General features: G+C 45.2%; 1 protein-coding gene across 7 annotated transcripts in view; it reads right to left on the bottom strand.

Annotated features, from left to right (window-relative positions):
- Positions 1–24683, bottom strand: part of ASB18 (ankyrin repeat and SOCS box containing 18) — a 75019-nt gene that overhangs the window by 38047 nt on the left and 12289 nt on the right. For 3 of the 7 annotated variants that reach the window (XM_055586539.1, XM_055586534.1, XM_055586536.1), the window contains exons 2-4: positions 22565–22726; positions 13991–14819; positions 10111–10378 (exon numbers count right to left, since the gene is read on the bottom strand). In XM_055586539.1, coding sequence (XP_055442514.1) covers positions 10111–10378; positions 13991–14231 — 509 coding nt within the window. In that variant the 5' untranslated portion in view covers positions 14232–14819; positions 22565–22726. The remainder of the gene's footprint in view (positions 1–10110; positions 10379–13990; positions 14820–22564; positions 22727–24683) is intronic. The other 4 variants (XM_055586535.1, XM_055586538.1, XM_055586541.1 and 1 more) reach the window with 3 other exon arrangements.

Consider the following 24683-nt stretch of genomic DNA (forward strand, 5'->3'; position numbering starts at 1 on the left):
CCATAGGAACATGTTAAAATTGGGAGTATGCTCTTGACTAGGAATATTACTGGAAATAAATCATAGATGACCAACAAATATGGAGACAAAGAAACCACGAAACCCCATATTAATTAAAATTAGTGAAATAGTTTCACTTCCCATGAGATAGCACAGTGATTATACAAGAGACCTCAACAATTGTAGTCAGTACCTACATAATTCTTAACTACATGCCAGGTGCTCTTCTAAATGCTCTCCATACACTAGCTCATTTAATTCCTCTAGTCACCCTACGTAGGAGGCTCAAATATTATCTCTGTTTTACAGATGAGAACACCAAGACACAGATAAATGAAATAACTTGCCCAGGCTTGCACCGCTAGAGTTCAACCTAGACCTCAAATGTAGCAATATATGTACTTCTAACACATAAAATTGTAAGGTATAAAAATATCAAAACAATAAAATCAATGTAAAGCTGCCTAATAGTTTGCCCATTTTCTTTTGCTTTGATTTGGTTGGTTTATGTCCTTTAATAAAATTGATGCCTCTTTGTCGCCTAGAAAATTTCCACTTGAAATCTGCCAGCCCACACCCTCAACTTCCATGAACATAGTGTATTCTGCATACCCTCAGCCCAGTGTCTAGCACACTGATGTAAATTTCCTTCCTCTCCCTTGAAATTGAAAGCATCTTGAGGAAATAGACTATAATGCAACACAAGTCCAGCACCTCTTAGAGTTCAACAATTGGCTGTTGAATGCTTGTAGGAATGGTTCATCCAATAATGAAACTTGGAGCTGTACTTTTTGAAAGTAGATGGGGTTTCTATAATTCTGTCATCAGATGGCAACTTTGTACACCAGCAAATCACCTACCAAATGTCTCAAGGATAGAAATTGTAAGTTAAAATGAGGCAGAGGTTAATCTTCATTTAGTATCCCTGCAGAATGGCTATCTACTTATAGCTTTTAAAAAATCATTGAGAAATGTATTCATAAGCATTTCTACTTTTGAATTTTATATCTGTATATCTTATCTCTCACAAATTATGCCTAGGTGAATCTGAAATTTACAAAAGGAACAGAGTTAAAATAAAGAAAATGTTATTCATACCCAGATGATAGGATTGATAGATGGAAACATTAAAATAGCTATTTTATTTATATTCTGTATATTCGAGAAATTAAGACTAAACATGTTAAGTAAAGACAAGAAAGATATTTAAAAAGACCTAAGGTTGGGCTTCTATAGTTGAAAATTATAGTGTCTGAGATGAAAAATACACTACATGGGATTAATGGCAGATCAGGGATTTCAGAACAAATGATAAATCAATTATATAAGAGAAAAGTGAACAGAGTATTAATGAACTGTGGGACAACTTGAAGTGGTATAACATACATACTGGACTCCATGAGGCAGAGGAGGGATCATATAGAAAAAATGTGAAGAGATAATTGCCAACAATTTTTCCAATTTGATGAAAAGTATAAGCCTACAGATTCAAGAAATTGATGACTCTCAAGGACAAGAATGATGAAGAAAACAACATTAAAATACATCATGATCAAGTTGCTTAAATCCAGTAATAAGGAGAAAATATTAAAGCCAGAAAAAAGGATACTATATATCCAAAAGAACAAAGAACAGATGGATAGAAGACTTCCCATTACAAATGCAAGTTAGAAGAAAGTGGAGTCCTGTGTCTAAAACACTGAAAGGAAAACAGAGCCTGTCAACCCAGAATTCCCTACCCAACAAAAGTGCCTTGCAAATACTCAGTGAAACAAAGACTTTCCCAAACATACACGCACTGAAAGGATTTATCTCTAGCAGACCTTCACTGTAAGCAATATTAAAGAAAGTTCTCTAAGAAGGAGGAGGATGGTCCCAGATGGAATTTCCAATCAATACAGAGGAATGAAGGGAGCTGAAAATGGGAACTACATGGGTAAACATACAAGCTTTTTTCTCATTATTTCAATAAAAGATAATTGACTGTTTGAACAAAAATATTAACAATGTATTCTGGGACTTACATACAGAAGTAAAATATATGATACCAATAGCGGAAAGGTCAGGAGGAGAGAAATCGAAGAATAGTCATATGGTTTTTTTATATTATACATAAAATAGTATAACATTACTTGAGGGCAGACTGTGATAAAACAAAGATGTAGACTATGAACCCTAAACCAACTGCTAAAATAATGGAACAAAAAGTTATATGTAACAAATCAAAAAAGGAGATAAAGTGGGATCATGAAAAATACTTGATTCAGAAGAAGGTAGAAAAAGAGGAAAAGGGAACAAAGAATGGATGAAGTGAATAGAAAAAAATAACAAGCTGTTTGATTTGAACATAAACATATTAAAATCTTATTAAACATAAATGATCTAAACACTCAATTAAAAGGCAAAGACTACCAGATTGGATTATAAAAGACTCAGGTATACCCTGACTGCAAGAGATCCACTTGAAAAATAAAGATACAAACTGAGCGCCGCCTTTAATCAACAGTCAACCAGGAACTGAGACCCTCAGTCCTTTAGTCCCAGAGAACTGAATTCTGCCTATAACTGTATGAATCCAGTAGCAGATTCTTCCCTAGCTGACCCTTCAAGTGAGACCCTAACCCTTGTTGACACCTTGATTGCAGTCTTGTGAGAGATTCTGCAGTTGAGGGCTCAGTGAAGCCATGCCCAAACTCTACTCATAGAAACTGTGAAACAATGAATGTGTGCTGTAGTAAGTCTCTAAGTTTGTCGTAATTTGTTACACAGCAATAGATTACTATTGCAGATGGAAAAGAGTATACTATGCTGCTGCTGCTGCTACTGCTGCTAAGTCACTTCAGTCGTGTCCAACTCTGTGTGACCCCATAGATTGCAGCCCACCAGGCTCCCCCATCCCCGGGATTCTCCAGGCAAGAACACTGGAGTGGGTTGCCATTTCCTTCTCCAGTGCATGAAAGTGAAAAGTGAAAGTGAAGTCGCTCAGTCGTGTCTGACCCTCAGCGACCCCATGGACTGCAGCCTTCCAGGCTCCTCCATCCATGGGATTTTCCAGGCAAGAGTACTGGAGTGGGGTGCCATTGCCTTCTCCAATACTATGCTAACACCAGTCAAAAGAAATATGTATTAATGTCAGACTAGATATTTTAATATCAGACAAAGTAGACTTTAGAGCAAAGAATATTACCCATAAAGAATATCTTTAAATGATGATGCCAGTTCTTCAAGAGGCCATGATGATGCTAAACAGCTATGTACTGATAACCAATAATAGAGCTTTGAAATATTATACAACTCCAAAGAGAAATAGACAAATCCATGATTACAGTCAAAGATTTCAACACCCCTCCTTCAAGAACATGTAAAACAAGTAGGCAGAAAATCAGGAAGGATATGGGAGGATATAGACAACTTGACTTAATTGACATTTATAGAACACTCCACCCAACAACTGTAGAACATGTATTCTTTTCTGGTAAGCACAGAAATTTTTACCAAGATAGAATATATTTTGGATCATAAAAATAGACTCAGTAAATTTAAAAGGAACAAAGTGATACAAAGTAAATTCTCTAACTATAATGGAATTACATTAGAAATAAATAATGGAAAGATACTCAAAAAATACCCACATATTTGGAAACTAAGTCACTTTTATATAGCCTATCTTTCAAAGAAAAAACTTAAAAGAAACAAATGAAAAGACAACTCAGAAAATATTTTAAACTGATTGAGAATGAAATGTTAACCTATTAAAGCATGTGCTGCTAAGTCACCTCAGTCGTGTCCGACTCTGTGCGACCCCATAGATGGCAGTCCACCAGGCTCCCCTGTCCCTGGGATTCTCCAGGCAAGAACACTGGAGTGGGTTGCCATTTCCTTCTCCAATGCATGAAAGTGAAAAGTGAGAGTGAAGTCGCTCAGTCGTGTCCGACTCCTAGCGACCCCATGGACTGCAGCCTACCAGGCTCCTCTGTTCATGGGATTTTCCAGGCAAGAGTACTGGAGTAGGTTGCCATTGCCTTCTCCGTAAAGCATGTAGGATTCAGCTAAAGTAGTGCATAGTGGGTACATGTGTAACACTGAAATACCGTGGACTGTGGCCCATCAGACTCCTCTGCCCATTGGATTTCCCAGCAAGAACACTGGAGTGGGCTGCCATTTCCTTCTCCAGGGGATGTTCCCTACCCAGGGATTGAACCCAGGTCTCCTGCATCACAGACAGATTCTTTATCAACTGAGCCACCGGGAAGTCATATTAGAAAATAAAAACCCATCAAATCAAAGACATTAGCTGCCATCTTACAAATCAGAAAGACAAGAGCAAATGAAATTCAATGTAAGCAAAGGAAAGAGGAAATGAGGATCATATCAGAAATCAATGGAAAATAAAACAGTAAAACAAAAAAGAAAATCAGTAAAACCCAAAATAGACTGATCAGGGGAGAAAGAATAAAAACCACAAATTCCATTATTGTGAATGAAAGTGGTGACTACAGATTCTGCAGCTATTAAAAGGACAATAAAAAACAACTTTATGACAATAAATTTAACAACTTAGATGAAAGAGGTAAATCTCTTGAAAGATACAAGCTATCAAAGCTGACTCAGGAAAGAAATAACCTGAACGCCACTACAGCCATTAAAGAAATTGAATTCATAGCTGAAAACCTGCTCAAAAACAAAACTCCAGGCCAAAACAGCTTCACTGATGATTTCTACCAAACACTTAAGGAAGAAATAAAAATAATTTTACATGAGCATTTCTCAGCTCATTTTTGAGGCCAGCATTAACTCAGATATCAAAACCAGACAAAAACATTACAAGAAAAAACTGCAGATCAATACCTCTCACAAACATAGATCCAGATGTTTTAAGAATTCCAGCAAATCAAACCCAGAAATTTATAAATTGTGGTCTGAAGAATGCAAGGTTGGTTTAACATCTGAAAGTCAACCAGTGTAAATAATTATATTAACAGACTAAAAATACACACACAGGATCAACTCCTATGTCCATGGGATTTCCTCTGTCCATGGGATTTCCCAGCAAGAATACTGGAGTGGGTTGCCACTGCCTTCTCCGGGGGATCTCTTACATCTCCTGCATTGGCAGGGAGGGTCTTAACCGCTAGTGCCACCTAGGAAGCCTCGGGAACAACTCAATATATGCAGAGAAAGCATCTGAGAAAATCCAACATCCATTCATAGAAAAAACTCTCCGCAAACCAGGGATAGAAGGGCATTCTCTCAATCTGAAAAAAAATCATCTACAAAATACCTACATCCAATATCATACCCAATGGTGAAAGATTTAAGTCCTCTAAGATTAGAAAAAAGGAAAGTTGTTTTCGCTCACTGCTTCTATTCAACATAGCACTGAATGTTCTATCTAGTGCAATAAAGCAAGAACAAGGCATCCAGACTGGAAAGGAAGTAAAACTGTTTATTTGAAGATGACATGATTGTCATAGAAATCTTTTGGAATTTATGATAGGCTACTAGAACAAATACTAAGCTTAGCAAGGTTGCAGGTTGCAAATCAATCCACAAAAATAAATTCTTATTAATTTATATAGTAGCTACCCCCACAGAAATTTAAATAAAAATACCACTTACAAAAGCATCAGAAATTAAAAACTTAGGGATAAACCTGAAAAATGTATGCAACCATTGTACACTAAAAACTATCAAATGAAGTTAAAAGAAACTAGGAGCTAAATAAATGGAGAGATTTATTGTGTTCATGGGTTGAAAGATTCAATATTTTTATGTCAAGTCTCCCCAGGTTGATCTATAGATTCACATCAACCTCAGTCAAAACACAGCAGTCTTTTTTTTTTTTTCTTTTTTGTAGAAACTGATAAACTGATTTTAAAATTTATGTGGAAATGTGAAGAGGCTAGAAAAGCCAAAACAACTTTGAACGATGCTGGAGAATTTATGCGACCTGACTTCAAGATTTCTTACGGAGCTACAGCATTCAGTACAAGGTGGTACTGGTGTCAGAAAAGACCAATAGAGCAAGGACTAACGGAACAGAGGCATAGAGCAACGGCTCTGCAGGGCGCCCTGGTGGCCTTGCGTGTACCCACCCTGGCCACACAAACAAAAGTTTGAACCACTGCTGGCCTAAGTCTTGGTAGAGCACCCTGCGATCCTCCAGAACTTGTTAAGGGGCTGCTATAAGACCCTTGTCCACTCGCCTCCCTGTGTCCCCTGGGAGGCTGTCCTGAGCTGTTTCTTATCCCTTCCTGGGTTCTGGTGAGGTTTGGGACTTCCTGCCTGCCCCCCTCAGAGTAGAGCTGTGGACTATAAAGCTGCTCACCTGACATCTAGATTCAGGTGTGCTACAACGGGTATCCTGCAAGTCACACTGCCATAGGTATCTCCTTCCGTATGGGTGTTGTCTTTTGTGGTGTGTAGGGCAGGACCATGCAGAATTGGAACCTTTGGCTGTTTTTCTTCTCACTGTGTATGTAAGTGTTAAAAGTCTCTGAATCTAGGAGTGGCTCCTTGGGTCTTTATTGAATCAGTCAGGCCTTGCCCTGTCTTGTGTGTACTTGACAAGAGAGCCAGAAATAAACCCATACATACGTCCTTATGGAGAAGGCAATGGCACCCCACTCCAGTACTCTTGCCTGGAAAATCCCATGGACGGAGGAGCCTGGTAGGCTGCAGTCCAAGGGGTCGCTAAGGGTCGGACACGACTGAGCGACTTCACTTTCACTTTTCACTTTCATGCGTTGGAGAAGGAAATGGCAACCCACTCCAGTGTTCTTGCCTGGAGAATTCCAGGGATGGGGGAGCCTGGTGGGCTGCTGTCTATGGGGTCGCACAGAGTTGGACACAATTGAAACGACTTAGTAGCAGCAGCAGCAGAAGCAGCAGCATATGTCCTTAAGTTGACTTTCAACTAAAGTGCAAAGGCAAACCCATGGAGAAAGAAAAGGCTCCTTGACAAATAGTGCTGGAACTATTGCATAACCACATGTAGAGAAAAAAAAGAAAGCCTTAATTCCTACCTCACACCATATTCAGACATTAACTCAAAATGGGTCATAGACTTAAATGTAACATATAAAGTTATTAAAATTTTTAGAGGGAAACATAGGAGGAAATGTTGTGGTCATGGTTGGGCAAAGTTGTTTTATTTTAGAGAAAATAACCCAACATGATTCCTAAAATAAAAAAATTGATCAGTTGTAAGGGTTAATCGCTCAGTCGTATCTGACTCTTTGCAATCCCATGGACTGTAACTGTAATCCCCAGGCTCCTCTGTCCATGGAATTTTCCAGGCAAGAATACTGGAGTGGGTTGCCATTCCCTTCTCCAGGGGATCTTCCCAACCCGGGGCTCGAACCTGGGTCTCTTGCATTGCAGGCAGATTCTTCACCATCTGAACCACCAGTTAGATTCCACCAAAAGTAAGAACTTCTGTTCTCCAAAGGACACTTTTAAGGAAAGATACTATAACCCAGAGACTGGAAGATAGTATTTATTAACCACATACCTGATAAGGGACTTTTACCCAGAATGTATAAAGAAATCTCAAAATTTAAGAAAAAAACAAACAACCCAGTATTTTTAAAAGGCACAAGATTCGAACAAGCACTTCACCAAAGAAAATAAATGTATGCTAAATAAGTACATGAGAAGACGCCCAACATCACTTGTTATTAGGAAGATGCAAATCAGAACTGCAGTGGAATAGTTCCAAATCCCCACAGAATGTCTAACAGCTAAAGAGCGACTGTACCAAGTGTTAGTGGGGATGGGAAGCAGCGGGAACAATCCTACGTAACTGGTGGGAATGCGAAACGGTAGTTCCAACTGGGACGCAGCTTGGTCATTTCCTAATCGTATCACGTGACACCACTATGCCTAGGTATTTACCCAGGAGGAATGAAAGCATATACTCAGACAAAGGCTGGTACATGAATGTTCACAGCAGCTTTACTTGCAATAGCCTCAAGTCGGAAATGATCAAGTGTCTTTTAACATATGAGTGGATAGACACATTGCGTTATTCTGTACCAAGGAATACCATTCACCAATGAAAAGGAGTGAATTATGGATATACAAAACAGTATGATAAATATCAAAAGTATGGGGATTGACATGTACACAGTTATATTTATAATAGACCAACAAGGACCTAGTGTACAGCACAGGGAACTCTGCTCTAACCTAAATGGGAAAAGAATTTGAAAAATAATAGATATATGTATCTACCTACTCATGGGGTCCCAAAGAGTCCAACATAACTTGGTGACTGAACCACAGAAAGATACTTGTATAACTGAATCACTTCACTGTACACCTGAGACTAAGACAACATTGTTGATCAAACTATACTCCAATATAAAAATAAAAAATAAATGATTCAAGAAAAAAATCTGAAAGTAATATTTTTGCATGAAAGATGTCAGGCAAAAGAGACTACATTCCATTTACACAGAATTCTAGCAAATTCAGACTAAACTACAGTGACAAAAAAACAGGTCAGTGGGAAATTGGAGAAGGGGGAGGGAGAGGTTCCAGTGGGACAAGGGAACATTTTGCTGGTGATGGCTGGGTTCACAATCTTGCTTATAGGGATGGTTTCACCTGCATTCCTGTGTCCAAATTAATCAGATTGCATACTTTAAGCATGTGCACCTTACTACATGCAATTACAGCTCAGTAATGCTGCTTTTTGGAGAAGGCAATGGCACCCCACTCCAGTACTCTTGCCTGGAGAATCCCAGGGACCGGGGAGCCTGGTGGGCTGCCATCTATGGGGTCGCACAGAGTCGGACACGACTGAAGCGACCTAGCAGCAACAGCAGCAATGCTGCTTTTAGATATTACATTGTTTTCAGTCACCATTCTTCAGTCACTTTCAAGCCTCCTGGTGGGGTCCATGTGGCTTTCTGAGTCCCTGCTCTGAACACAGGTGACATTGGTAGGTGGTGCCCCCATCTTGATCCCTGAGAGCCCAGCAGTCCTACCTGCCTGCACTTAACATGATGCTTTTATTTAATCCTCACCATAGAGACAGAAATGGCAGCCCACTCCAGTATTCTTGCCTGGAGAATCCCAGGGACAGGGGAGCCTGGTGGGCTGCCGTCTATGGGGTCGCACAGAGTCGGACACGACTGAAGCGACTTAGCAGCAGCAGCAGCAGCAGAATAGAGACAGAAGGCCATGAAAACTGAAACCCAAGAACAGAGACTAGAACATTTTGACTAAAAGAAACGTCAAGATGGAAACAAGGCAAGCTGGGAACCCGGGAAGAGAAGGCCCATGCGATGACATGGGGCCCCCGCGGCGTCTCCCAGGACCTACTGGACCCCAAGTGGACAGACCTCCGCAAGGACAGCCGCGGGGCTGGACCCGGAATCGGCAGAACTTCTAGAAGCCGGGCACCTGGGCCTGGGGTCGGGGTGGGGGTGGTCCTAGAATATACGGGCACAGCTCGACCGGCTTGCGGGGCTCCGAAGCCCCGCCCGAGGAGCTAACCATTTATGTCACACTGTGACAATTATTCTGCATAAAATTACCATTAAAAACCCTAATTTTTCAGGCTCCAACCCCGCCAGTGGCCTTTTAGCATTCTCCAGCGCGGGCGTCTGCGGGCCGGTGATCACCGGCTCATTACCTCCGTGTGGCGCCGCCCCCCCCGCGCTCGCAATCAAGCACTAATTAAACCGGCGCGGGCCGGGCTGGGGCCCGAGGCTGGGCGGGGGGCGCGGGCGGAGCCGGCCTGGTGGCCGCCGCGGGGCTGAGACGGACGGCGGGGATCGTGGCGCTGGCCGCGGGCTCCGGGCTCGGGGACGGGGCCGGCGGTGGGCGGGACCCGGATCTGGGGGCGGGGCCTATGGGGCGGGGCCTGGGGGCGCTTAGGGAGGCCGTGCAGGGCAGGGCGTCCGGGGGCGGGGGGGGGGGGAGGGGGGGGGGGTCGGTGTCGGTGGGCGGGGCCCGGGTCTGGGGGCGGGGCCATGGGCCCGTGGGTGGGCCCAACAGGGGGCGGGCCTGGGGCTCACAGCCAGGCCTTGCGGGGCAGGGCGTCCGGGGGCCGGGTCGGGGGTCGGGGTTGGGGTTGGGGTCGGGGCCCTGGGTCCTTACCCGAGCGAGGCGGCAGTGCGGCAGAGGTGCAGGGGTGCCAGGCCCTCGGCGCTGAGCAGGTCGGGATCGGCGCGGTGCTGCAGTAGCAGCCGGGCGCAGGCCGTGTGGCTCCCCAGGCAGGCCTCGTGCAGGGCGCCGCGGCCGCCCGGGCTGGCGTCGGGGTCGGCGCCGCGGCCGAGCAGGTGGCGCACGCAGGCCGTGTGGCCCTGGGCCGCGGCGATGCACAGGGGCGTGGTGAGCTCGCGCTTGTACTCCAGGGTCCAGAGGCCTGGGGAGCGGGTGGGGAGAGGGTAGGTGAGAGGGGGGCGCTCGTGGGGGACGGTGTCCGTTAAGACTGAAATGGGGGAAACCATCTGTTAGGAGAAGGGGCCAGGTGGGCATGTGGGGAGCTACTCGAAGATGCTCTGGCCTTAGGGACAGAGAAACGGGTGAGATCCGACTGGACCACAGAGGAGGGATGGAGGGAGGTCTTGGGGGTAGAGGTGAAAGAACCCTGACGGAGAAGGGTAGAGAGACAGCGAGGGAAGGCCGTGTGAGGGGGGAAAGAGAGGGCGAAACAGAACAGAGAGCGACCTGGAGAGGGCAGAGATGGAGACCTGGGGGAGAGAAGCAACAGAAAGGAGAGGCTGAAACCTAGACCGAGAGATTGGGGCGGTGGCGGGGAGAGGGGTGTTACTGAGAAGCAAGAGGGTTTTGCCAAATATGAGGGTGACTGGGGACTCAGGTAAGATGTGAGGAGTTAAAAGCTGAACAAACAGGAGCATTTAAGGTGGAATTCACACTTTCCAGGCTCTGAATTAGGGCAGCCGGAGGGCGGAACGTGAGCTGTGGATTTTTCTGGAATCCAAGCCCTCTCTTTTTGAGTCCCTGATTTTACCCCCTTTATCATTAAGAGGAGAAAACAACAGACAAAACAAACTGACCCACATCACCAAGGCTGCTCAAGAAAAGGACTCGGAAAGTTTAGTTGTCTTGGAAGTGGCAGGTTTTCAGAAGCACCCTTTGATGTGGTGGTCTGCATTGAGCACAATCCTGGTTTGTTTCTTTGCGCTTTTTAGGGTTTTGTGTGTGCACGCATGTGTGTGTCTGTGTGTGTGCAAGGTTGCTCTTTCTTGAAGGATGAATGGAGCAGGAGCTATACATTTCACTTCTCTGAAAACTTTGGGCTTTCAAAAGGCCGGTGGAAGGTTGTTAGCGGCCACGAGCGCTCCTGGAAATGGGGAGAGCTGTCCCTGGTGAATACACTTCAAGGGACAGGATTTCACATGGCAGGGATGCCTTCTGATAATGATGGAAGAATCGATACCGTGGCTGTAATGAGCTGTGGAGGAGACCCTTTTCACAGGCCACCTCCTTCATGGGACCCATGCTGAGCGGTTTTGAAAGACCACTCATAATTAACCTAACGCGATGTAGCACAGGGTTCTAGCCTGACCCCGGGTCCCCAGGGCCCAGCCTGGAGGTTGTGCACTGCTGGGAGAAGAGGGGCCTGTCGTCCTGGTGGTGGGTGATGGTGGCTGGAGGCCCCGGGGATGTGGTCCTACATGTACCCCTTTCTTCACTGGGTCTGATTTGATGGAGGCATTGATCTGGCCCTTGATGATAACAGTGACCTACATTTGCGTCCGACTCTCTGCGACCCCATGGACTATAGGCTGCCAGGCTCCTCTGTCCATGGAATTCTCCAAGTGAGAATACATTCTTGTAGGGCCCAGCTCCTCCTTCTTGATTCTACTCATTTTCCCTAGATAGGAAGTTTACGTACTGAGGGGCCAGGAAGCAGGTACTCCGTTTTCTAGGGCATGCTAAGTTCCCAGCTCTACTCTACCCACCATCAGCAGCTCTGTTCACCCAGCCAAGATGCCAAAGTCTTCCCCTGGACTCACAGGAAGAGGCAGTGGAGGGCCATTTAGCTCTGCCATAGCTTAGGGCCAGCCCCCTTCTCCAGGTCCCTGCAGGCTTCTCTCCCTGTGGTGTGTGAAAAATGTGTGCGTGAAAGTGTTAGACTCTCAGTCGTGTCTGATTCTTTGGGACCCATGGACTGTAGCCCACCAGGCTCCTCTGTCCACGGGATTCTCCAGGCAAGAGTACTGGAGTGGGTTGCCATTTCCTTCTCCAGGGGATCTTCCACACCCAGGGATAGAACCTGGGCCTTCTTCATTGCAGGCAGATTGTTTACCATCTGAGCTACCCCTTAGCATCATCCTCTGTGGGAATGGTTTCCTGGGACCGCAAGCTCCAGGGGGCCAGCATTCCATCGTGGGTGTGGCACCCAGGGGCTGGTCACCGTGAACCTGTGTCTTCCCTTCCCCATGGCTCCCTTCACGAGGTGCTGAATTGGCTGCAGGAAGCATGGGGGCCCCTGTTCTCAGCCTGGGCTGGGTCATCTCTGCTACTGGACCAGCGTGGAGCAGTCAAGTGGCTGAGCTGTAAGAGCGTGGAGGCCAGCAGCATCCATCCTGTCTTCCCAGCTTGCGCTGAGGCCACAGGCAAGCACCAACGCTCAGGGCTGCCCTTTGCTCGGTAATAACTCAACATCCCTTCCCTGCCAGGGTGCTCTGATTTCCTGTCGTACAGTTGTGCCACAGAAAAACAGCACTCTTAGGGGTGGAAAGATTAAGGTGGTAAAGAGGAAGGAAACTGATTCAGACCACGAGCTGACATTAATATCTATTTGAAATTACATCATTTCAGCATGTTGCGAGTGTGTCCAGGGCTGTGAGGCATGTGATTAAAAAATACATTAATCAGATATTCAGGCAGTTGGCATTCTTGATTGGATCGTCCCACAGCCCTTTGGAGGAAGATGCACTCCCCGTCTGGGACAGGTGAGGGAGAGGAGACCTGGAAAGGCATTGCAGTGCCTTTGGCTGGGAGGGATTTTGGCCCAGATGACCTGTGCTCGCTTCCCCACAGCCCCTGCTGCCTCCCTGGCTGCTCTGAGCTGCTTAGCCCTTTGGCAGGGTCTGGGTTTATTCCCTTCTTCCCATGTGAGGTGTAGGCAGACTGTGTCAGTGCTCTGGAAACCACCCTTCCTCATTCTTGGTCTGCCAGAGCTCACGAGTCAGGAGCACCGGGCTCTGGCCCTTGACTCGCTGATCACAGAGCCTTGCATCCTCACTATTGCAACATGTGAACCCTCTCGGTAAACGGGTAGCACTGGGAGGCAGGGGCAGAAGGGTGCCCAGTGCAGAGCTCCAGCCGAGGAAGCCGCACCACAGCCTGGTGGTCAGCTAGTCCGTGCATCCCAGATTGGGGCAAGGGGGCTTCTCTCTACTTGGGAGCATGTTTGCCTGCCCGGCACGTAGCGACAGTGTCCCGGCAACAAGAATGCAGGCATATACGACCTAAGGACCTCCGGTTTCTCCCCTCTCCTCCCTCTTCCCAGGCTGCCCTGGGATCCAGGAGGAGTGTCTCCTGAGGGCTCGCCCTGCCCAGTGCTGGTTCTGTGCCCGCTTCTGCCCTGGAGCCCTGGAGTTCACAGATTCAGAGAGGAAATGCGCAGCGCTGCCTGCCGGGGGGCCCGCTCCAGGAATACTCGAAGGAGAGGTGTGCTTTATCTCCCAACCCCCTGGCTGCCAGATCCAGGCTCTGGCAGATCAACACCCAAACCAGGTCTCTTTTTAAAGACAAGAGGCCACTTCTAGCATCACATGGGCACTCCTCACCCACTGTTTGGCTTTTCCAATGTGATCGCTCATATCCGATCACCTAAAAACTATGTCTGAAAAATCGTGCACGCAGTTTGGCTTGTCAATGTCTTTGGCTCGAGCTTGTTAAATGCAGCACCGCCATGAGCAGTCTACACGCTGCAGCTATATGTTCAGACATGTGTTAGTAGCTCCTTAAAAATAACGGGACTTTAAAAGAGCAAAGGTACCTGACAGTCCAAACGTGGCTGGGGATTTCACCTGCCACACCATCTCATCCTTCTTGATTTCAAACACCACATTGGCATCCTGGAAGAACTTGTCCATGAGGGGCTTCAGATGCTCCAGGTCTCCTGTGACCAAGGCAGCGTGGTACTCGAGGACTGGTGACCCATCTCTTGCTTGAGGCTCTTTTTCCATTTTCTGAAAGATCTGAAGTCTCCCTCTAACTGGCTCTGGCCGTCTGTCCATCGCAAGGCTGATGATCTCAGAAAGGCTCTCCAGGAAGGGGAAAGATGGTCTTCTGGAGTGTGGGCTATTTCTATTGTCATTACTCAATTGTCATCCAGCCGGGGCTGGGTGGTGGTGTATTTATAACTCCTGTGGGCTCTGATGTGATAACCGTCACTCGGTATGACCAGCATCATGTGACCACCGAGACGCCAAAGAGCTCGGCCACCCCCTTGCGATTGTATACATGTAAACTCTAGAGCCAGGCCCATCTGTGTGTCTCCCAACCAGCTCGCCACACCATGCGGGCAGACGGCCTGAAATAGGCAGGCTTCTTTTTCCTGCTGTGTAGGATGGCTGCTTTCATTTCATCCTCTCCCTTAGCTGCTGTGGCCAGTGGTGAGCGGATGTGTGTTCTGAGGGCTGTGTCGGCCCCGAGGCTGTGTCAAGGAGATCCAGACAGACACTAAAAATGGCAAGGCTCTGCACAAGTGTCCCGGGCGAAGGCCCCATAGTAGGACAGACCAGGGATTCCCAAAGGCATCGTCATCTGGGGCCTGGGGGTTTCTTCCAGCTGTTGAGAACTGATCCCAAAATGTGCATCCCTTGCTGAAGATGAGAGAGGCCACAATTTTTTTTTAATGAATGGTAACAGCTCTTTATTAGTAACTTACTAGTTACTGGCTACTAGTTCAGGGATTATTTTATTGTCTAAACATTAATAAGCTTTTAAAATGGAGTTACCATATGACCCAGCAATTCCACTCCTGGGCATTTATTCAGAAAAGATGAAAGCTCTTAATTAAAAAAGATACATGCACTGCAGCGTTCAGAGCAGCACTATTTACATACAATAGCCAAGACGTGGAAGCAACCTAAATGTTCATTAACAGATGAATGGATAAAGAAGATGATGTGTGTACACACACACACACATACGTATATAATAAGAATATTAGCCATAAAAAAGAATGAATGCCATTTGTGGCAACATGGGTAGAACTAGAGATTATTATACTAAGTGAAGTGGTCAAACAGAGAAAGCGAAATATGATATCACCATATGTGGAATCCAAAAAAATGATACAAATTGACTTATTTATAAAAAAAGAAGTAGACTCACAGACTTAAAAAACAAGCTTATGGTTACCAAAGGTGAAAGTAGGGACAGGGATAAATTAGGAATAAACTAGGAATTTGGGATTAATGGCTCAGCAGTAAAGAATACACCTGCAATGCAGGAGTCACAGGAGACATGGGTTTGATCCCTGGGTGGGGAAGATCCCCTGGAGCAGGGCATGGCAACCCAGTGCAGTATTCTTGCCTGGAGAATTCCAAGGACAGAGGGGACTGGCGGGCTACAGTTCATGGGGTCGCAAAGAGTCAGACACAACTTAAGTGACTTGGCATGTATGCATGTAGGAATTGGGGATTAACAGATACACACTACTATATATAAGACATATATCTGTAAGCATGGGAAACTATATTCAATATCTTGTATTAACCTATAATGGAAAAGAATCCGAAAAGGAATATATATATATATACACACACACACACATACACGTATATATATAATAAAACAGAATCTCTTTGCTGTAACTCTGAATCATTGTAAATAAACTATACTTCAATAAAAAATTAAAAAAAAGAGTAATGAGGTTATTTTTTCTTGTAGCATAGATAAAACCCAGTTCTCATATATTTTTCTAGTTCTTGGTTTTCCCCTGCTGGAAAGTTGGGAAGGGCCAGTGCGGTGGGGCTCCCTGAAGCTGAGCTGTAACAAAGCACGTGCCCAGAGGCTGCAGGGAGGAAGGCAGGTCGGAGGGCGCTGCCTGGTCCTGGGAGGGGAAGTCGTGGAGCTGGTGCCCAGGAGAGTTGGGCACAGACACTCGGGGGAGGGAGTGGAGATATCAGTAGCCGCCATCCTCTTGGTACCAGCGGTAGCCTAGGGACCTGTCGCTATGTGGTGCTGCAGACAAGCAACCAGTAGAGAGACAGCAGGAAGAAAGCTCTGACATCAGGGGCAGGGCTCAAGAGGCAGCAGTTCCTTAGTCACATCTGGGCTTCCTAAGCACCCTCTTTCCTCACGTGCCTCTCTCTCAGTCTCCTCCACTCCCCAGAGCAGCCCACTGACCTTCCCTACTCTCTTTAAGCCCTTCTGAAGCCTGAGCAGGATCTCTGTGTTGGGCCTTTATTTTGGTCCTATATTCCCTGGGATGCTCCTTTCATCAAGATTTTCCATGAAAAGGGGGACCCAGCAGAATACCCTTGGTCTTTCTTAGTGGAACTTGCAGTAAAGGGTGGAGGGGAAACTGGATGCTCTTACGGTGGCTCAGATAGTAAAGAATCTGCCCACGATGTGCAAGACCCGGGTTTGATCCTTGGGTCAGGAAGATCCCCTGGAGGAGAGCATGGCAACCCACCACAGTATTCTTGCCTGGAGAATCCCATGGACAGAAGAGCCTGGCGGGCTACAGTCCATAGGGTCACAAAGAGTCGGACATGACTCAGCAACTAACACTTTCGTGATTTAATAAGGGGACTTCCCTGATGGCTCTGTGGTAAAGAATCCACCTACAATGCAGGAGACATAGGTTTGATCCCTGGGTAGGGAAGATCCACTGGAGAAAGAAATGGCAACCTACTACAATATTCTTGCCTGGGCCAGGCCAGAATATCTTAGTATGACATGGACAGAGAGGTCTGGCAGTTTACAGTCCCTGGAGTCACAAAGAGTTGGACATGACTTAGCAACTAAACAACAGCATGACTTAATAAAGATGTGTTTTACCCTCATCATAGACCTGACTTCCAGGCATAAATGTATTCCACAGGCTGACCCAAGGCCTAGAGCTTCTTCCAACGGTAAAACCCACATCTCCTTTGCAGAAGGGGACTGCAGGGTGCTGGATAGGAGAGGTGTGGCTGTCTGGCTGCTCATCTGTGTTGGCTTTGTGCAGGCATATAGGTTGAGTTGACTGTGTCTTGAAGGCTGAAGAGCTCATGTGGATGGCAGACAGTGTAGGGAATGGGGGTGACTGAGAACACTGCTCGTACTGTGGAAAACGCAATGGTAAAGGATACAGATCGTGTTTGCAAGGAACATACAGGCTTCTTTGGACACAAGAGACAAGAGTATACAGAGAATGGTACACAGCATCACTGAAGACCATTTCCCTTCTAGAATGTTCACTAAATAAAATCTTTGACTCTTCCCTTTTCATTTCCCGATTACGTCATTGCTCTCTTCATTTCAATAGCGATATTAATTCTTCGAATATCCCATTTCTTTAAATATAGCCATTTTGCCCTGTTATATTCTCAGACTGATAGTTTGTAAATAGATACATTTCTGAAAGACTTTTCATGTGCAACTATAATCCAGGATCCAGCTGAGCCTGTGCTTTAAACTGGAGCATTCTTTTGTACCTGATGCATGTTGTCATGGGTTATTTTTAAAAGGGGTGGAAGCCTGGAGGTGAGTCCAGTGATAAGAGCCATTCTACCCTGTGTTCTATGCTAAATTTAGCTTTCCAAGTGTTATATTTGTCAACAGTGCCCTAAATACCCAAGCTTGATTTCGGTGGGTAGGGAGTAGTAGTCCAGAAACAGACTTTGTTCTTTGTGAGAGCTTTTTAAAAATAGCTCATGGTAGACGGAATTGGTTTCACAAGTAGGACATGGAGATTATCAGGAGCATAGCAGGGTTGTTGTTGTTTAAAGAAAAAGAGCTGTATGTGTAACTATGACGTCAAAAAAGTCAAAGTAAACAAACAAAAAAAGCTCCCACCAATGGCCCAAAGTCCACCCATTCATTCACCTATTCATTCAGTAATCATTTGTGTAATATTATGTTCTAGGATGTGTTGCTGGGTTTGGGGGATTCAGAGACAAAAAGGCATAACACATTTATCCTCAAGGAACACATAGAGTCCTGGCTGCACCACTTAGGCAAGAAAAAGAAATAAAAGGCATTTAAATTGAAAGAAAGAAGTCAAACTGGTACTATTGGCAGATGACATAAGATTACATATAGGAAACTCCAAATATTTTACCAAAAAGTACTAGAACCAGTAAATGAATTCAGTAAAGTTGCAGGATGCAAAATTAATATACAGAAATCTTGTTGCATCTCTATTCACTAATAATGAACTATCAGAAGGAGAAATGAAGAAAACAATCCCATTTACAACTGTGTCAAAAAGAATGAAATACCTAGGGATAAGCTTACCTAAGGAGGTAAAAGATCAGTACTCAGAAAATGGAAAGGCATTGAGGAAAGAAATTGAAGGTGACACAAAAAAATAGAAAGATTTTTGGTGCTCACGGATTGGAAGAATCAATATTGTTAAAATGTTCATACTACCCAAAGCAATATACAGACTCAATGCAATCCCTATCAAAATATCAATGGCATTTTCCACATAACTAGAAAAAATAATCTGAAAATGTGTATAGAACCACAAAAGACCTCAAAGAACCAAAGTAATCTTTTAATTTTTCTAAATTTTATTTTCTTGCCTGTGCCTAGAGGTTCACAGGGTCTTCCTTCCCCAACCCAGGATTGAACCCTGGCCCCAGTGCCAGCACCAAATCCTAACCACTGGACATGTGGGAATTCCCAGCCAAAGCAATCTCGAGGAGGAAGGATAAAGCTGGAGCTATTATACTCTCAGACTTTAATTGCTACAGCTTTAGCGACAAAGCTACAGTAATTAAAAGAGTATGGTACCGGCACAGTGGCAGGCATGTAGATCAATGGAAAGGATAGAGAGCCCAGAAGTAAACCCACGCACGTGTGGTCAGTGAATCTACAACGAGGGATGCAAGCGCGTGTGATGTGAAAACGTCTCTCCAGTAAATGGCTTTGGGAAAACTGAATGGCTACATGGAGAAGGATGAAACTGGACCACTCTCTTATACCATATATAAAAATAAGCTCAAAATGAATTAAACTCTTAAATGTAAGAGCTTAAGCCATAAAATGTCTAGAAGAAAATATAGGCAGTAACTTCTTTGACATCAGTCTAACCAATATGTCTTTGGATATGTCTCCTATGGCAAGGGCAACAAAAGCAAAAACACACAAATGGGACCTATTCAAACTAGAAAACGTTTGCACATCAAACCATCAACAAATCAGAAAGGCAACCTGCTGGTTGAAAGAAGATATTTGCAAAAGATATGTCCGGCAAGACACCCAAAATATATAAGGAATTCATACAACTCAATATCAAAAAAAGAAGTAATTCTATTAAATTATAGGCAGAGGACTGTTTGTATCTCATTTTCATCATCCTCACCCTCCTCGGCTTCCTTTAAAGGCAACATATAGCCTTCAAGATGGGACTCACCACTAATCTTCTCTGCCTGCTTCAGTTGATATGAAAACTCAGTTTCTTTCAAGAGTGAATTTACGTACAAAGTTGCTTAGCAGCTGTCAAAATCTTTGAGGAACCGACTAAAACAGAAGAAGCACCAGGAGATGAGAATTTCAGTTTTCAAAGAGGAAGAGAACTTGATTCCTCAAAGCCTGAACTGACATCAGTCTTGGGCAAGGTCCTTAAATGGCTCACGAGAAGGTTGGATTGGGAGCATTTAGAAAATAAGTGGGGGCACTTGGAGCTCTGGGGTCACTAGGAAGAGGTCAGGGTGGACTCAGAGAATTTTATTTTGTGACATGGCTATCTCTTTAAAATGCAGTGAGATGTGGGTATAGATATAGTAGGCATAGATAAGGTTGAAAATCTTTCAGAGAACATGGAAAACATATGGGTCATTCTTTAGGAAAATTTTGCTAAAAAACTCGAACTGGAGAAATAATGGTACATGTAAAGCACTGCTGAATTCCAGAATCACTGGAGCTTTAGAAACACTGATGCCTGGATCCCAGCCTGAGAGATTCTGATGTAACTGGTCGGAGAGTACAGCTTGAGCATCAGGGAAGTAAGAAACTTTTCAGATGCCTCTAACATGCAGCCATTGCTCGAACGGGAAGCCCACAACCCGAACAGACTAAATCTTTCTAGGAGCTGGCCAGGTAGTTCACCGGATGTGAATATGGCTTTGTAAAGAATATGTAAGGGATTACAAGTGTAATGTTTTGTCCATGAGAGACACAAAAACTGTTCTCCCTACCAAGGCCTGTAGCTTGGTAGCTAACAAGAGGGGATTTTTGCTTCTCAATCAAATGAGATGAAAAAAAATCCAGCTTGTAATGATAATGAGATAAACAAAAGCTAGTGTTCAAATGGTAATTATTATTTTCACGTGATATCAGGATCTTTACATCCTGCCATTGAATTGATGAATGATTGATTTTCTTTTCATCAGAAGCATCAGAGGATGAGCTCTGATGACATTCTGTGGAAAACCCAGCTGAGCCTGAAATGTGAAGCTAGTGGGTTTGTTACAGGGTCAGCCTGCTTATTTGGGGCCTCGACACTCCATATGTTTGGGCCACAAGGCACGTGCTCTTGGAAAAGGACTACTGTGTGGATTTTTTCCTAGACCATTAGGCCAAAGTCTGGCTTCCTTCTGGGGTCAAGTGTCCGAGTAAATGGACACAATGGGGCAAGAAGTCATTCCCCTTTGGGGACATCATGAAAGTCTGAGCACTTTCTCACATATGCCAATGTATCATCCCGTTATCCTGGTCGGTTTCCTGCTTCCTACATGAATCGTTTCTGTAAAGTCCAGGGACTAAATCCAACGTTTGTACCACCTGGCTTGGGCTTCCCAGGTGGCACAGAGGTAAAGAATTTGCCTGCCAGTGAGGGAGAGGAAGGTTTGATCCCTGGGTCAGGAAGGTCCCCTGGAGGAGGAAATGGCAAGCACTCCAGTGTTCTTTCCTGGAGAGTCCCATGGACAGAGGAGCCTGGTGGGCTACAATTTATGAGGTCAAAGCGAGGCAGACATGAGTGAGCGGCTGAGCACACACACTGCCGGGCACAGTACCCCAAGTCTTACTATGGATTTACTTTCACACATCTTTTGATCCTCACTCTCCTTTTTTTAATTTCTAAAGGCCACTCCTCCTTCATCCCCCGTCCCTAAAGCTTTTTAAAATGACAGCAATTTCCCCTTAGGGTTACCAAGGGTTACCATGTAGAATAAATTAGGAATTTGGGATTAACATACACACTGCTATCTATAAAATAGATAAATAAGAACCTACTGTACAGCACAGGGAAGTCTATCTACTCAATATTTTGTAATAACCTAAAAGGGAAAAGAATCTGAAAAAGAATGTATATGTGGGTGTATAACTGAATCTCTTTGCTGTACATGTGAAACTAACACACCATTGCAAACCAACTATACATCAGTTAAAAAATATGTAAGGGAAAGAAGCAAGTCACAAAAAAATGAAAAACATTTCTTAAAAATAATAAGCTGGGCAGGTATGTAAGGCTCTGCTTTTTTTGTGGACCATTTTTTAAAAAGTATTTATTGAATCTGTTTTATGTTTTAATTTTTTGTTTTTTGGTATGAGGTATGTGGGATCTTAGTTCTCAGCCTGGGGGTTGAACCCTCACCCCCTGCATCTTAACGTGAAGCCTTCACCACTGGACTGCCAGAGAAGTCCTGTAAGACTCTGCTTTTAAGAGCCCAGGACATATCCACATCCACTGAAGCCAGTCACACAGACATCAGAATCCAAAACATGGACGTAGCCTAACCTTCTCTCCAAATAACAATGTTAGCACAGCACACCTCATTTAACAAAACATTAAAGCATCATACTCCCTCAGATCAAGTGTATCTATTAATAATGACTTAAATTGTCTGTACTGATTTCACATTATTAAGAAACCTCATTCCCATCATGTGGAAGAATACAACAGGGGCAGGGGGTGGGGGGTGGGGACAACTTGCTAACTTATGTCCAAAGAGCACAACCCAGCTCGGGGCAGATCCTGCCAAGACACACCGTCACTTCTCATCACGAATGCTGTCTCATCCAAAGGTCAAGAGCTGCTCTCATCCAGAGTCCAGGAGGGCTCTTCTGGATGCTCAGAAGCGAAGGTGCCCTTGAGCACTGCCATCCACGGTGGCCGAGGGGGGATGGAGTAGCCTGGTCCTTGGCGGGCACAACCACGGGTAAACAGCCCTGGAAGGACATTTACAGACTCTGGGGAACCGTGCAGGAGAGCAGCCCATTGAAGCTCTCCCTGATAAAGGTGATGGCGTTTCTTTACAACTGTCATGGGGATTTAATTACATGATAAAATTGCAGCTCCTGCCTCTTGAGACAAATTGCCTGTTCAGACTGATTGTTTTTTATGAATCTCACACAGGGAGCAAAATGCTTCTCTCCTGAAGTTGGCTTGGTCTGATGGTTATACCTCATCATCCTTTACCTCCCTCCTGGAAATGAGAAGCTTACTGATCCTGCAGTTGAGGAGGGGGGGTGCGCCCGGTGGTCTCTTGGTTGTTTTGCAACTCTGCACAGAGCAAAGCCAGCCCAGTGATGTCTGATGGGTTGAATGTTCATTGACCTTATTTTTCTGTTTGCAAAAAAAAAAAAAAAAAAAAAAAAAAAAGAGAAAGAACTTTGAATTTCCAACAGAAAAATAAAAGGCATGATAAGGAATAGAAATGACTGCTAAACATGTACACAACATCCAATTTTACCAATGTGAAATGCAAGTTAGAAAAAGAGATCTTTTTCATCTATCCAGTTGTGAAAGGTTTTTTAATTTTTTGAAATTTTTGGCTGTGCTGGGTCTTTGTTGCGGCACATGGGCCTTCTCTAGTTGTGGCCCAAAGGGGCTTCTTTAGCTGTGGAGTCAGGCTTCTCTTGCTTCGGAGAGCTCGCTGCAGAGCATGCTGGCCCAGTAGTTGGGGTGCGTGGGCTCAGTTGCCTGTGGTGTGAGATCTTAGTTCCCCAACTAGGGATCGAACCTGAGTCCCCTGCACTGGAAGGTAGATTCTTAATCACTGGCCCACCAGGAAAGTCTCCTGAATGGTTTTTTTAAAAATCAAGTTTTGGAAGAGTTTAGTGAAACGGATATTTCAGAGTTTGCAGGTGGAAGGGTGAATTTCTACACCATTTGGAAATATTCTATATTGAGTGTACATGTACGGGGCATTTTTCAGGTACCAGAGGCCTTCAGAGATTCAGAGTAGAAATCCTTGCCTTTAAGGAGGGTTACACTTAGCAAGAGAGAGAAAGACTAGACAGCCGTTAGCTGGCAAGTGGAGTGAGATCACTGATGGATAGGGGTCCAGGTGTGAAGATGAGAATGGATCAGGGAAGTTATGAGAATGACAAGAAGTAGGGGTGGGACAGGCTTTTTCTGAAGGTGGCATCAGAGCAAAGCACAGAGGGAATTGAAGGAGAAGATGACTTATGATCCCCGAGGGTGTGTTTCCCTCTCTTGGCCTGTGCTGGGGGACCTGGTCCTGTTATCTTGGGCTGAGCAAGAGGCAAGCATCCTTGGCCTCAGCGCTGTGTTGCTGGGGCCCAAGGTACAGTCTGGAGGGTGGGCGCTTAGGAGACCAGGCAGGCAGAGTGGAGACCTGGGAGAAAGCGAGCCACTGGCAGCAGGTCTGGGGATCAGAGTTGAGGGCTTAGACCTTGGTGGACACAGAGGTGTGCTGCCCAGATGCTGCTGTTAGGGAGGACTTGTTTCTCTGCTGAGAGCTCCTTCTGGGGAGAGAGCCACCTCCTTCTAGAAGGGACGGCTCCCAGTGGGGCAGATCTAGAGACCGAGGGAGCCGGGAGACTGGTGTTGCCATGGTGACTTCATGTGGGGCAACCATGACATGGGTCAGCTCTAACACTCCCCTGGGGTCTGGCTGAGATGTGGGGGGGGGGCCTGGGTCGCAGGTCAACCTCCCCTCTGCCCATCCTGCCCTCTCCCCTCCCTGTCACAGGTGTGGATGCCCAGCAAACACCCTGCAAGGCCACAGCACCTGACTGTGAACTGGGCCACCTGGAAGGACGGGTGGGCGTGTGGTCAGAGCAGGTGAAGACGGGGAGCAGAGACGGCCTGTCCCAAGGCCAGGAGGGGTGGGAGGGGTTGGGCGGTGTCACTGAGGCTGGTGCAGACCAGAGTTTCTCAACCACCTCAGCTGAAGGACTAGGGATGTAAAAATTTTTAATGATTTTTAAATTTTTTGGCCATGTGGCATACAGGATCTTCCCTGACCAGAGATGCTCAAACTCCCACCCTGGACATTGGGAGCTCGGAATTTTAACCACTGGACCACCAGGGAAGTCCAAGGATTTTTTTTTTTTTTTGGTCCCAATTTGTCATAGAGTGATTCTTTTTCAGGATACAATTAAAATTTATTACCAAAAAAAAAAAAAAACCCAAATGGAGAAAAGGCAGAATTCCAAGTCCAGTAATCACACATGTGGGTGTTATGTTAACTGTCAAGTTGCTGTAGACGTTTCTAAATGTTTACTGACGATTTTCACAGCAAGCCCTTTATGGAGCACCCCCTACCTGCAGTGGG

This window comes from Bubalus kerabau, chromosome 6 (assembly GCF_029407905.1).
Source record: "Bubalus kerabau isolate K-KA32 ecotype Philippines breed swamp buffalo chromosome 6, PCC_UOA_SB_1v2, whole genome shotgun sequence".
In the NCBI taxonomy this organism is placed as follows: Eukaryota; Metazoa; Chordata; class Mammalia; order Artiodactyla; family Bovidae; genus Bubalus; species Bubalus kerabau.